Consider the following 14625-nt stretch of genomic DNA (forward strand, 5'->3'; position numbering starts at 1 on the left):
CTCACCAGCACACCCTCAGTACCTGTCACAGAAAGGGATCATGAACATGCCAGGCTGAGGTTTAAATGGCCTGTCCTTAAGCCAGGGACTTAAAGAAGAGGTGGGGTAGAAGTTCAGAGTGAGGAATCCAGTTTGAGCAGAGCCAGGAGGATGAAGGACCCAGCAGTGTCTTTGGGTCATGTTGGCTGTGGCAGGAGCGGGGTGGGGGGGGGGGGGGCGAGAGGCAATTTATACCTCAGAGCAAGACAAAATTTACCTTCTGTGAGGACAGATGGACAATGGGCTGGAAGAGGTCTGGAGGCAGAGTGAGGTCTCTTTGTGATGTACCACATGGGTAGAAGAGGAATGCTCCTCCAAAGAAAGGTCCTCAGTTGACTTTTCCGTCTGTGAGGTCTTAGAGATCTTCATCATACTGATTCCTTTAGAATTAGTAGATTTTTAATCCATAATCAAAAAATATTAGAATGTCATCTGCCACTGGTTAAACCCAGATTTTTAAAATAATTAAATAATATATACTGATGAGAGAGAAATTAAAATCCTGATAGCTCCCATAGCCCTTACTACTCTCTGCATCTCTTGTGTTCAGTTGTTGACCTGACTCTCTACCACACTGAACTCCTCTAGTGCAGGGCTAAAGCTTATTTACCTCCATGCCCCTTTTCCCCTTCAGGGTGTTGCTGGCTCAGCACTTCTACCTGGAAAATCCTGGAATAAAAATAAATGGATGATAACACCTGGAGCCTGGGTGAGACAGCTGGGAGAGAAAGAACACAGTGTTTGGTCTTCTTTGCACATATGTAAACCCGAGTGCCTCCTGCTCCTCAGGGCCAGCCTACAACTCACCTTCTACTCACATTAGGGTGTCATCAGCCTTTCAGTAGTCAGAGACACTTTTTATCCATGCACTTACTGAGGCTTTCAGTAAATTTATTTTATTGGATTTTAGCATACAGGGGACACCTTTGAAAAGCCTCTTTAACTCTGCCTGTAGTTAAAGACCCCAAAACCCTCCATAAAGCCTGGAAAATCACCCTGACTCTATTCTAGTTGAAGAAGCCCTGTGGCCACTCCTCCCTACATAGCAACTACCCATTGCTCTCTCAGCCCAGTCTGTTCACACTAAGTCCTCTTTATCTGGCACGCTCCTCCATGGCCAGTCCCTTCAGCTTGTTCCTGCCTCTGCTCTGGAAGCAGCTCCTTCCTGTCTTCTGTAGATGCAGGTCCTCTCCATCACATCACCCTGCTGCTTCCTGTACTATTTGGTTCACACTTGGGATTTATTTTGTCCATTTATTTAATTCTGAAGGTTAATATACCACACTTTGTTCTTTTATTATCATTGTGAACTATTTTAAATACATTGAAAAATGCAGAAAGGAGTTAACAAATGCTCCTGGACCTACTATCCAAAATTAACAAATGTTCATGTTTTGCCATATTTGCTTCCAATAATTTTATATATCATTTTATTATTACATATGTAGATAAATAAAATATTGTATACTATTCATTCTTGTGTGTGTGACACAGCCTTTTCTCTTTCCTACCTATCCAGGGAGAAGCATCCACTCTGAATTTGGTCTATATTCCTCCTGTCCATGTATTTAAACTTTCATTGCCAATATATGGTTCCCAAAGCTTATATAGTATTGATGTTCGTGTTTGGTATTGTACTGTGATTTAATTCTGCTATTGCATTTTTTACTCAATATTATACATTGTAGGCCAGGTGTTTTTTCCACACAGATCTCTTTCACAGAGAGGGGAAAATGTGCTCAGGGTGTGGGTGGATCAGGCTCTTCCTGGCCCTGCCCTCTATGGCTGGGGAGGGAAAGGCCATCACGAGCCTCAGGGGCAGTAGCCCTACTACACATCCTCTCTCCACAATGAGGCTGTGTCACACACACACACACACACACACACACACACACACACACACACAAGAACGCAGCTTCAGCCTTGAGGGAGCTTGTAGTGCAAGAGAAGGGTGGGAAAGGGGGACAGCACACCCACAGGACAGAACAGAGAAGACAATGTTTTTAAGACTAGTGCCTAGGGAATTCCTAGAGAGAGTGAGTTTCCACTTGGTGGGGAAGGATGCAGGGGGAGCCATTAAAAAGTCTGGGATGGTGCAGATGGTGGGGAGATGGTGCAGATGGTGGGGAGGTTGGAGGGACATGGGTACACTAAAGCTAGAAATGGTGGAAAGAGTAACTACCTGAAATCAGTGTACCTAAGAGGATGGATGCCATGCCCTAGGTCTGGAGATAGAAGCTGGCTAAGGCAATCTCAAACAGTTTAATGCTGCCACCTTGTGGCAAGGCTCAAGAGGAGCTTACTACTGGAGGAAAGAGAACGTAGAAAAACCTGACTGGGCATGAAAACGCTAGAAGGGAAGGTGCTGTCCTATCCCAGCACTTGTAGGTTGTCTCTGAGTGGAGACTGCAGAGAGGCTGTGTGGAACTATGCCTCTGGTCACGGGTTCTAGAGTCTGCTAGCTGGGCCCACTTCTGGCACTGACCCACCTGCTTGTCATTTTGCCTCTCTGGTATGCTGGTTCCTCATGTTGAGTAGGAATTACGACAGTCCATCCCCCCAGGTGTGACCTCACAGTGCTTGCTCCTCTGCACCTGCCTCTGCTCACAGCACACCCTCCATTTTTCCAGACCCACCCAGCTCACGATGGTGGCAGCCCTGTCCTAAGCCTATCTTCTGCATTCTCTTGGAAATAGCATGGAGTTGGGACAAGCAGGGGAAAAGATTAGGGCTCTGATTGACTAGAAGCTGGACATAAGGGGGCATCAGCAGACCTGAGGCTGAATCCTGTCACTGTTTCCTATGTAATATTTCTTTTTCAGTTTCCTCACCTGCAAACTGCCAAGGTACATAATTGTGGAGATGACAAGCTCCCCCCTGAGCACTTCAGAAGCAGCCCAGATGGTGAACAGCAAATCTCCTGTACCTCATCCTCTCCAAAGTCCCTATTATCTCCTGCATTCCCTGAAAACAGTTTTCCTGTGGCTTCTCTTTGGGAGGCTGCCTTTGTCCTCAGACATACTTGCCTGGTGTGTCCAATTGTTATTCCTAGCTTCCGCAATGCCTCTATTCCCCAACTTCTGATTCCTCCTTTGAGGACCAATCATTATGCCTCCCCACCCTCCCCATTCTGTTGGCTTCCTCCAGCTTCCCTTCAAAACTCTCAAGCTTGTCTTCTATGTCTCTGCCTAATATTAGGGTTTTCAACTTTTGTGTGTGTGGCGGGGGTTGGGTGGGGATGGAGGGTATATACATAACTTCTCAATAGGAAGCTAATTTGGAGGAATTATCTCAAAAATATGTGTGGATGTGGTTCCGTCCAGCACTGTGAAAACTAGTGAAATCCACACAAGGAGCACAGAATTCCGGAGTTGAGATCAGCAGAAGTATGAAGGTCTGGTACGGACAGGGATCAGAGAAAGTTCAAAATGGAGTTGGACCCTCAGCTCTACACTAGAGGGAAGCAAGCTGACAGAACTATTCAGGTGCAAATTTTGTGCACTATGTGCTCCTTCCCCCATGCAAAAGGACAGGTATAAGTGTTCAAAATTATTATTTTCTTTGTGATTTTTACAGTGAGTCTCCATTATTTCAAATGAATTTAGAGCAGTATTTTAAAGTTCTTCTTTAAAATATAGTCATTGAGATTGCACCTATAATTCATGAAATTATCAATTAAGGACTGCATGACTTGCACAGAAAAAATCAGAATTTCATTCAGGTAAATCTCTAAAGCACTACAAATGTTCTTTTTATAGATTTTTCCTGTTAAGTTTAAGGAAAAATTAAAGGGCAAGAAAAAGTAAGGAAAAGGGAAAGAAAAATAAAACAGTTCAGAGAATAAGAAACAAGTATTAAAATTAAAAAAAAAATAAAAAAGGAAGGATGATCAAGAGTTCAAACGGCAGAGTCAAGAGTCACAGAGAATTTTTTCCTAAGGCCTTGAGACCTTGCCCAGTAGGACAGACGTAACTCTTTTTTGCTTTCCATCTCCTCTCCTCCTCCCTCTTTGAATGGCAATGCCTGTGATTTTTATCCCCTTCCTGACCTGTCTCACCAACCTATGTTGGGAATGTTAAGTAGGTAGTTCTGTAAATGGAGGAAGAACTGTGGTTAAGAACTATGTTTAATGGGTTAAATCTTAGAACCTCATCCTCACCTAACTTAGAGAATTTCAATAATGAGATTTTGGACTTGGAGCTGATGAAATGTTTACATTGAGATGAGGTTGGCTCACAGACTGGCCCCTGGACACGGAGGGCAAGGAGAGGCTAGAGAAAGAGGCAGGTTGCTGCAGATTGGTAGATGACAGGTTTAATTTGCAAGGGAACTTAGGTATGAGGCTTGTCTTGGGGGATCACAAGATGATTGGATGTCTACACTGGCAGGCCATGATCTTAAAGTTTATATAGAAGACTTTACTGGGAGTGCCTGGGTGGCTCAATTGTTAAGTGTCTGCCTTTGGCTCAGGCCCTGATCCCCAGGTCGTGGGATTGAGCCCTGCATGGGACTCCCTTCTTAGGGGAGATCCTGCTTCTCCCTCTCCCTCTGCTTGCCACTTCCCCTGCTTGTGCGCTCTCTCTCTCTCTCTCTCTCTCTCTGTCAAATAAATAAAATCTTGAAGAAGAAGAAGGAGAAGGAGAAGAAGAAGAAGAAGAAGCAGCTGAAGAAGAAGGAGAAGGAGAAGAAAGAAGAAGGAGAAGAAGAAGAATTGGGAGATAGTGAATAATTTTTCATTGGGGAAGAACATGAGTGGTTAGCAGCCAGAAGTTGGACTTCCTATACAACCCATACCCTTGCATAATGCCCTTCTGATGAAATATCCACCCATGATTAAGCCATGCTGTTTTGCATGAGTTAGTTTAAAAAAGGGAATTATCCATGGTGGGTCTGACTTAATTATGTGAACGGGCGAGGGGCAGAAATGAGGCGATTGGATCTTGAAAGCCAGTTGGAAATATTTGGTGACATTATAGAAGCGCTTAGGCTCTGACCATTAGTGCGTATTCCTGGGCATACACATAACTGCCCTGGATGTCTCTGCCATCAAACTGGGGTCCCTGGGCAGAACACCCTATGTGCCCTCTGCTTCCCCCATCAGCCCGGGGGCTCCCGGCTCCAGGTACTTGAGGTCTACTGACTTCTCTGGCTATCCAAGCAGGCCGCAGGGCGGATTGGGAAAGGGGCACTTCTTACCGCGCGAGGCGGTTTCCCAGCGGCCCCCTCAGCCTCGCGCCATGCGGTCCACACATCCGGGAGACAGTCGTGGACTGGCGGGATGGCAAGCGCCCACGCCAAGGGCTCAGGCCCAGGCTGGCAGGGGGCCTGCGTGCTGGCCACAGCCCTGTTCTGGCTATGCCCACTGCTGCTGCATGCTGAGCCCAAGGGAACCACCACAGATGGTGAGTGAGCAGGCAAAGGGCATCAGGCTAACCTACTTCTCAAGTGGCCCTCCCAAACCCCACCAAGCCAGGAGGACCTCTACCTGGCTAAGTGGGGCTCTAGAGTCTCTGGGTCCCTGGTGGGTCCTTCCTTGGGTCAGGGAGGGCCGAGGCTGAGAAGACCAGGCTTTTTCCCTCAGGGTCTCAAGCATCTTCAGTTCAAGGGCAGAGGTCTTTCACTAGCCTGTCATTGTGGGCCTTCACGATCTCTTCATTTTAAGAATGGGAGTGCAGTGTTTCAGAAGAAGAGTTGTCAGGCATAATGTGTTCCATTTGGCCTCAGTTTCCCTAGAATATTAGGCTGAGGAGGGAAGGATCTGACTTAATTGTCAGTGGCCTGGAGCAAACAGCATCCCTCAGAAGTCCTCTGTTTTGAGACCTTCAAACAGTGGTGTGCTAGTTAAGTTAAATAAGGTCTGGGGAAGGGCCTGGGGAAGCACCACCTCTGGGACCTCTGTACCCCAGTAAGTGCAGATGTGCACCCCTGCAGCTGCCTGCTTCTGTGCCCTTCGATGACTGCCCTCCACCCCCGCTTTTCTTACGCAGACTCAGAGACTTCTTCCTTAGCACTACTGTCACCAGCCAGGTAGCCCTTTGTTACATGAGCCGTGTCACTTCACCCTGGGCCTTGTATTTCCCAGCTGGAAAGTGAGAAGTGTCCATGGTGCCCCTGAGCCTGTTGATGCTGACATTTGGAGACAGTGAGGCTGGCATCCATAATAGAGAGGCTTCACGGGTAGGATTGTCTCCACAGTGTGTGGGAAGCCAGCAGTAAGTGGGAAGATCTTTGGTGGACAGAATGCACCTGATCAACGGTGGCCATGGCAGGCCAGTCTGCTCTACCTTGGCAAGCACATCTGTGGAGCTGCCCTCATAGATGCCTACTGGGTGATCTCAGCTGCCCACTGCTTCCAAAAGTATGTGCTCCCAATGCACCCAACTGCCAGGGTGGGACTGGGGAGGGAGCACAAGATGGGCAGAATAGAAGAGGGTCAAAAAGTGTCTCAACCCTTTATCCTTAAGGAAAGTCTGTTGTCCCTGCCTTTGAGCCTGCAGTCCCCTCTACTTTGAGTGACATCCCTACTCACCACCTGAGTCCAGTCTCCTGACTGTCTGAGGTCACATCTCCCAGGACAAAGGCCCTTTACCTCATCTCTCCCTCTGGGGATATTCTCATCTGCCCCCCTCCTCACACTTTGGTAATACTTACCTAGATGGCATGGTTATCTCAGCTACATGTACATTACTTTTAAATAGCTAAATGGAAATTAACTCCAATTGTGATCATCAGCACTGGAAAACAGACTTTAATTCCAAAGGAACTGCCTCCAGCCCACTCTTTGTCTTCCTTAAACTTTAGGATTCTAAGTCCTGTTCTCACTCAAGGTAGACTCTGGTTTCTGAATCTTGCCCAGCTCTAGACAGTCCAACAAGATCTCAGGGTGTTTCATTTTCTTCTTATGCAGATGGTAGTGGATGTGTAGTGTCCCTGGCTAAACATATGGCACAGGCTTTAGGCTTTAAATCACAACAATAGTTTCAGAACCCTCACTTCCCAGGCCTGAGGGAGCATCAGTCAGGCCCTGGACAAAATGAGCAATTATTCTATACTCTTCCAGTCAGACCATTCAAAGGTCATCATCAGCACAACTGTCAGAGACTTCCCTGGGTCCTAACCACCCACCATTCTAGCACATTTCTCTCTGGAGGCATCCACTGCCTATTTAACCAGTACCCAGAAATTCCTGTCACGCTGTAGAACTATGTGCCTAGAGATCCTGTAGTCATCATCGTCCCTATAGGCCAGAGAGAGGCATGAAGCAAATGGTCTCTGTCCTGGGAGACAGGATGCAGACAGTTAGGACAGTGCACAGCTCCTCAATTTTATCCTGAACTTACTCTGTGCCCAGAGGGAGTGGGGAGAACATCACGCTCCAAGTCAGAGGAGGTCAGAGCTATTGGCATCAACTAGATTTGAGACCCCACTTGGGTTCTGTTCATTGATTCAGCACCCATGGGTGCCAGGGCCCATTTGAGGCCCCCTGTGGAGGATGTGGAGATGCAGACCTTGAAGTTTCTCATACTATTAGGAAAATGAGACATAAACCCAACTACTTTGATGCAAAATGGAGAGGCCAGAATATGCAAGAGAAAGGATTCTGAGCCAGTGTCAGGGGAAATGCCATGTATCCCATCAGAACAGGGTCTTGGAACTAAAGAGGCCTTATGGGAGAAGAGTATAGACATGTGGAATCCCGGCAAAGTAGCAGCACAAGCAGGCCATTTGTGTTGGAAAGTTGATCATGTTCCAGAAACAAGGAGTTCAGTTACATGAGTTCCCCTATTTGCTCCACACAGACTCACTGAATGCCTGTCTCCAGATGGGGACAGGCTTGAAGAAGTATGTGTATGTGAAGACTGGGAAGAGGGAATGGATCATGGGTTGGAAAATGGGGTCTTTGAGAACTACTTCAAGACATGGGATGTTCCAAGTGTTCTGATCAGAGCTGGGAATGAGCCAAGTATTCTTTCCTCTAAAATGAAGAGGTATAGTTTTATGTGTTCTGCTCTTTCTTTCCAGCACTGAGATTTTCTGCTTCTTTGATTTGGGGACATATGGGGGAAGCCATCAAACACTTTCAAAGGACAGATAGCCTGAGGCTACAGACAAGGCATCCAACCCAGCTGACAAGATGATTAGGGAGGAGAGAGCTACCTCTGGAAAAATGGTGGTGTCTGGGTTGAGGGAGTTGGGGTTAGACAGTCAGGTGAGGGTACAAGGATGCAGCACACAGAGGAGACAGGTGATAATGCAGCTTCTCACAACAGGTCCCATGAACCATCTGACTACCGGATCCTGCTCGGGTACCATCAGCTCCAGCATCCCACTGAGCATAGCCAGCAGATGACTGTGTATCGACTCATTGTTCACAATGAATTTAACAAACACTACTTCATGGGCAGTGACATCGCCCTGTTGCAACTGCACCTGTCTGTGAACTTTACATCCCACATTCTCCCTGCCTGCCTCCCAGGGCCAACCACGAAGCTACCCCTTCACAGCAGCTGCTGGATAACAGGCTGGGGGATGATCACTGAGGATGGTGAGTAGGGGTAGGACAGGCAGGGGGGCAAAGGCCAAGAAGGAGGGAGGCGTGATGCCCATTGTAGGACCCTTCCAGTCCTGATACCATATCCATCTCAAGTTGCAAGTTTTCTTCTGCCCATGGATCGAAAAGTCTGAGTATCTCTAACTTTCAGAATCAGGAACTTGGGCTCTTTGACTCCAAGCCATTCAGGATTCCACTCAGACTCCAAGGTTCTGCTTGGGACCATGTCAAACCCCTCCAAGGATTCACCAAACACCTCTTAGGCTTCCCTTGCCATGGAAGGTTTTGGAGCAGCAGTAAGGAAATCAAAGCAAGCCTGCTTGCTGGCCCAGGAGGCAAAGTTGGGGTGTTTATGGCTTAAGGATATTTTCCTCTGTAACTCTCACATCCCCTTATCCATTAACTCAAGTAAAACTCCCATTTTGCCAGCTTGCTCGGCTTGTATATTTTTAGGATGATACCGGAGAAATGGTGGGCCTTTTTACACAATGGTGAATACTTTTGACTTAGAAAATATAATGTAGAGTGAAGAAACTGGAATGTAAATTTGGTATGATTTGTAGGGTCATAGGTCTGCCAGGATCTGGCTGAGTGTCTCAGTGGGGACATTTGGGGAAGACTTGTTTTTCTGTGCTTTTGGCCACTAAATGTCAGTCACAGTCTCTAGACATGTGAACAGCCAACTCTCCAGCATTTCCAGAGACACCCTTCTGGGATGGACTATCACTCAAGAAGAACCACTAGCAGAGCAAGGAGGATTCTACAGGACAAGTCAGAGGGAAGGAATTGGGGCATGAGGGGATGTCACAGGCTAGAGCAGGAGGGAAGGAGCAGATGGAGCCTGCAGCTCTCCTTCCTCCACGCCCTCCCCTGACTATAGCTGCTGGCCCTGGGCTGCCCCTGAGAACATGTGAGGACTGCACATGGCAAGCACACCCCAGGAGGGAGCTGTCATTGTGACACTGTGCTGCCCCTTGCAAACACCAGTCAGATCTGTGAGCAATGTGTGGAAATAGAATCCACATGGGATGCATCCACAGACCAGTTGCCCCTTGAGGCTGGGCCATGTCTTATTGGTTATACTACCTCAACCCACCTGGCATCTAGCGGGCACATCAGTGCAACCAAGCCTGGACTCCCAGCTCCCACCTTCTGTGCTTCTACTTCTAGCTCTGCATACATTAATTGCTTTCAAAACACAAGGAGACCCTTTGCTGGTTTCCCAGTGTGCTTAGAATGAAATCTGAAATCCACATCCTGGTGAGGAGACCCTGCTTTCTCTAGACCCTGCTATGACCCTGCCTCATCTTTTACAACCCCCACTCCCACCTCACTGCAGCCACATATGCCTCCCTCCTGGCCCCTATTGCAGGCCCCTCATTTGCTCTTTTGTCTGTCTTGGATATCTTGTCCCCTCATCTTTGCAAGTCCTCTGAGAGACTTCCCGAATCCTGTCAGCTAGAATTGGCAGCATGTTTCAGAGGGAGCTAGCTTTCCTCCCAGGCTCCACCCCACATCTGTCCTCTCCCCCACCCAAACTCTGCTGCAGATTTCCTGGCTGCACCATTTCAGCTGCAAGAAGGAGAAGTTGGCATTATTGACAGTGAGGTCTGTAAAATGTATTTCCAATCGCCAGACTCCAGCAGCAGCAAATATTCTATACACGGGGATATGTTTTGTGCTGGGGACCTCATGACAGGAAAGTCCATCTGCCAAGTAAGTGGGAACTCAGACTGCCTGTCTTCTCCTGTGGTGTTTGTCCCCTTCTGTCTTCTCTGAACCTGGTCCTAGCCCCTGGATTCTTCCTCCTAAGCCCACCCCAGCCTGAAGTGTCAGAGCTGAAAGTCAGAAGCCCTCAAAGAGTACTAGTTAATACCATACATGTCTTCTTAAAAATAAATTATTGAAGTATGTAGCATACATAGAAAAGGGTATAATTTACAAATGTGTTGTTTGATATATTATTAGAAATTGGCATGCTCATGTAAACTGTCACCGAAGGACCTGTATGAGTCCTCCTCATACCACCTTCCTGTCACTAAATTCTTGAGAGTAGCTTTGGCTTCTGAAACACTGTGTATTAGTGTTGAGACTTACATACATGGAATTATATAGAATACATTTTCATCTGGTCTCTTCCAGGCAATATCATGTTTGCAAGATTTATTCATCTTAGGTGTGGTTTACATTGTTCATTTACTGCTATACAGTGACCCACTGTGTGAATATATTATCATTTTATCCATCCATTCTAGTCTTGGTGGCATTTGGATAGCTTCCACTTGAAACCATTACAGATAGATTTGCTATGAACATCCTAGTGCATATGTTTTAGTGCACCTGGGTTCATATTTGGGTTGGGTGTAACCCTGGGAGTAGAATTACTGTGCCATAAGCAAGCTTCATCTCTCAAAGACACTGGAGAGCAGGTTTGTAACCTGCTTGGTACCAATTTGCACTCCCACCAACAGTGGTTGAGAGCTGTTCTTACTCCATGTTGTCTCTGGTACTTCATGTTGTCCGCCATTTTCAAATTAACAATTACATGTGATTTTTATTTTATTTCTCTGGTGAGTGATGGAGATGAGCACTTTTTCATCTATATATTACCTCTTTTAAAGAGTATCTATTCAAGTTTTTTGCCATTATTTCTATGGGGTTGTGTGCCTTTCCTACTGAATTGTAGGAACTGAGTATGTTATTAGATATGTGTTAAGAATGTTTTCTACTGTGGAATCCTTCTCTTTTATTGTAGGGAAACTGAGACACAGAGAGGGAAGTGGATAGCCCTAGGTGAGGTAGCACAACCATAGTCAAACCTAGAAAACCATTGTCTTCCTCGGAAGCTGTGGCCCCCACCGGCTTCCTTCCTGAAAGCTCTTTGTCTTTCTCCTTGGCCATCTCCCACCAGCTCAGAAACATACTATTGTGATTCCCTTCTTCAAACACCCTACACACATCTTCTCTCCTCCCCAAACCCCTGCCCTGGCCCCTGATTCTCATCCTGTCTTCCCAGCAGGACTTACCCAAGGGGTGTCTGCACGGGCCCTCTCCTGCTTGTTCCCTTCACCTTCTTGCCTCAGCCCATTCCATCAGACTTTTGTGCTTGCCCTTTCTCCACAGTGCTCCCATCAAGATAGCCAGATACCTAGGTCCCACCTCTGATCTCCTCCCAGATGGTGCTCAGCCATGCACCTGCAGCATCTCCCAACACACTCAGAGCTCAGCCCTTCACCTCTCTCCTGCTCTCTTTGATCTCTTTCTGAACTCCCCATGCTGAGGACCCACCACTCAGCTCTATCCTGCTTTTCTCGCCTTGATCCATTTTTACCTTAGATGGAAAGAAAGCATCAGATATACCAAATCCTGTGCCCCACCATTTCTTTCCTGTCTTCACACTCTTTCTGCACATAGTAGTGTCCTGACTGGGCTCCCTGTGCTGATTTCTGCCCTGCCACTGGCTGTGCTTCACCCAGCCCCAGAACAGCCTACCATCCTTCTAGAATCTGGACCAGGTCACATTACTTCCTTCTGAGTGTCTGAATGTGTTGGTTTCCCCTTACCTTCCCATCTGATAAGAGCTGTGACCTGGCCTTGTTGCTCCTTGGCTTTACCTATTTCAAGCTAATTATCTGTACCTGCATCTTCCAGATCAAGCCTTGCTCGTTCCTCCCATCTTGGCTCAGAGGCTCTCTGATGGCCTAGGTAGGGCAGCCTTTCTTGCTGCTCATCACCCCTTGGGCACCTCTGTTCCACATCTTGCATCTGAAGATGCAAGATCTATTGTCTGTGTTTTTTGTCACTTTAGTGTCTTCTGCACACAGAGGGGACTAAGTCATGTTTATTGAACAGAAGCTTGGATGGATGCTGTGTTTCTTTGGTCCCTACTTTTTAAACCATAAGATGTAGGCATTACATCCATGGTAGCAGGTATCTTCCTGCCTTGGTCCAGAGCTCCAAGGCCCCAGCATCCTTCTGGAACCCCTTGGGCTCCCTGCTATTCTGACCACCCTACCACTCTGGACTCGGGCATCACTTCTTTTCCTCTGACATATCTAACAGTTTGCATTTTCTAGAGAAGCTCAACAAAGAATTAGAGGGAAAACTAGAGACCTTAAGAAGTCCAAAAACAAAGGCTGAGGGGGAATGTAGTACTAGGTTGAGGATTCAGCCAGAGGCCTGTAGGCTCCATGGGACTTCAGGTGGTACCCTCTCTCACATAGAGCTGAGAGCAAAAGGGCTGGTATCCAAAACCTGGAGCCCCTCCGTACGTTCTCATAGGTCTGTGACTGCTAGCCTAGGTCCCCTCCACAGTTTTGTGAATGATCTCCAGAGCCTACCCTTGAGATTTTTTTTTAATATTTTATTTATTTATTTGAGAGAGAGAGAGTTAACAACTAGGCAGAGAAACAGGCAGAGAGAGGGGAAAGCAGGCTCCCTGCTAAGCAGAGAGCCTGATGTGGGGTTTGATCCCAGGATCCTGAGATATTGACCTGAGCCAAAGGCAGAGGCTTAACCCACTGAGCCACTCAGGTGCCCCTACCCTTGAGATTTTGATTGAAAAAGTCTGCAGTGGAACCCTGTGTCTGGATTTTCCAAATTCTTCAGGTGATTCTGATAAGAACCACTCATAGCCCACTTGACACAAGGTGTCCTAAATTCCACTCTGGTGGAGGACAAGGGCATTGTCTTCATACTGCCTAAACCATATGTATCCCCCTTTATCTTTGTTCTCACAACTCATACTGCCTCTTTCCTCAGGGAGATTCTGGGGGCCCCCTGGTCTGCAAGCTGAACAGTAGTACTTGGTTTCTGATGGGACTGTCTAGCTGGAGTCAGGCCTGCCACTACCCCATAAGTCCCAGCGTCTTCACCAGGATCACCTACTTCTCCAACTGGATCAGTGAGAAGCAGAGCACCTCGCCTAATCCCCATCCTTCATTTGCTCCTCCTCAGGAAAAACCTCCTATTTTGAGTGACTTCAGTTCTCTGGGCACGGTCCACAAGCCCACCACCTACATAACCCTTGTGTCTTCACAGACCTTCCTTCTGCTGCTGATTTCCCTAAGGACACTGTGATGGACCCCATGGTGCCCCTCCTGCCCCTTCCCCCACAAACTTGTCTATGTTAGTTCCAATAGACTCTGCATTCTTCTTAACTGTGTCCATCTCTGAACTCGCTTGTCCATCTGTGGATTGCTACAGGCCTGACAAAATAAAAATAATCAAATAAGCTTCCTGCTCCTGTTTTGGACCTATCAGAGCTACCTTCTGTTGGGTTTGTTATCAAAGGAACGTGACTGAGACAAAGTGAAAGTTATGTAAAGCTTTATTCTATGCCAAGCATTAGAAGACAGACTGACCAGCCAGGGCCGCCCCGGAAGAGAGCAACCCCGTCCCGATCTCACAGGATGGTTTTATAGGGCATAACCGCAGACCCAAGGTACGTGGCTTCTATTGTTAAGGCGTTTACTCCCAGAATCGATACCCAGAATCGATACCAGGAGCTACTGGGGCGTTTATTCCCAGAATGAAGTCCGTGGATGTAAACAACAATATGGCTACCTAGGCAATATGGAGTCTCTCTGGCTAAGCAGGCCCTAATAGTTAAACAGGTTTTAACATTAAATTGGCCCTAACACCTTCCACCCCTTCAAGCTCCTCAGCTTTGTCCTTCAAGCTCCTCAGCACAAGAAGATCTCCCTCCTCCCTGGACTGGGGGTGAGGAAGGACAGGGACACTCAGGGGGATTTGGTGGCCATCCAGAAGTGAGCCACTAGCCTTGGGGATTCTTCCTGAAGAGTTATCATGGCTTAGAGGACAGAGCCTCACCACATGGAGGAAGTAGAATGCCTTAGATTCCACAGAGAACTAATGTGGATGGGTCCTCCTAGAGTGGATGATGTGCCATGAGCTGAAGGATATTCCAGGCCCACAGGTCACATGGGTTCCCTTGAAAAGGCTCTACTTGAAGTAGACTGTGAAGGGCTCTGGCTAAAGTATCAAGTCTCAGGTCAGCTGCCCTCTAAAGCTCT

At 47.3% G+C, this 14625-nt stretch overlaps 1 protein-coding gene across 1 annotated transcript; it reads left to right on the forward strand.

Annotated features, from left to right (window-relative positions):
• The first annotated feature begins 8262 nt into the window (after positions 1–8262).
• On the forward strand, positions 8263–13669 carry LOC123950464 (serine protease 40-like). Its single transcript, XM_046018229.1, has 3 exons — positions 8263–8584; positions 10140–10306; positions 13352–13669. Exons 1-3 carry the CDS (start codon positions 8263–8265, stop codon positions 13667–13669), a joined length of 807 nt encoding a protein of 268 aa, XP_045874185.1.
• Positions 13670–14625: the final 956 nt, after the last annotated feature.

Source organism: Meles meles, chromosome 9, assembly GCF_922984935.1.
Source record: "Meles meles chromosome 9, mMelMel3.1 paternal haplotype, whole genome shotgun sequence".
Classification (NCBI taxonomy): Eukaryota; Metazoa; Chordata; class Mammalia; order Carnivora; family Mustelidae; genus Meles; species Meles meles.

Excerpts from the sequence above, each read along its gene's own strand:
- LOC123950464 (XM_046018229.1), top strand. The coding sequence starts at position 8,263 with ATGCAGCACACAGAGGAGACAGGTGATAATGCAGCTTCTCACAACAGG. Across the intron at positions 8,585-10,139 it reads GGGGATGATCACTGAGGATG|ATTTCCTGGCTGCACCATTT; the intron begins GTGAGTAGGGGT and ends ACTCTGCTGCAG. Across the intron at positions 10,307-13,351 it reads CAGGAAAGTCCATCTGCCAA|GGAGATTCTGGGGGCCCCCT; the intron begins GTAAGTGGGAAC and ends CTCTTTCCTCAG.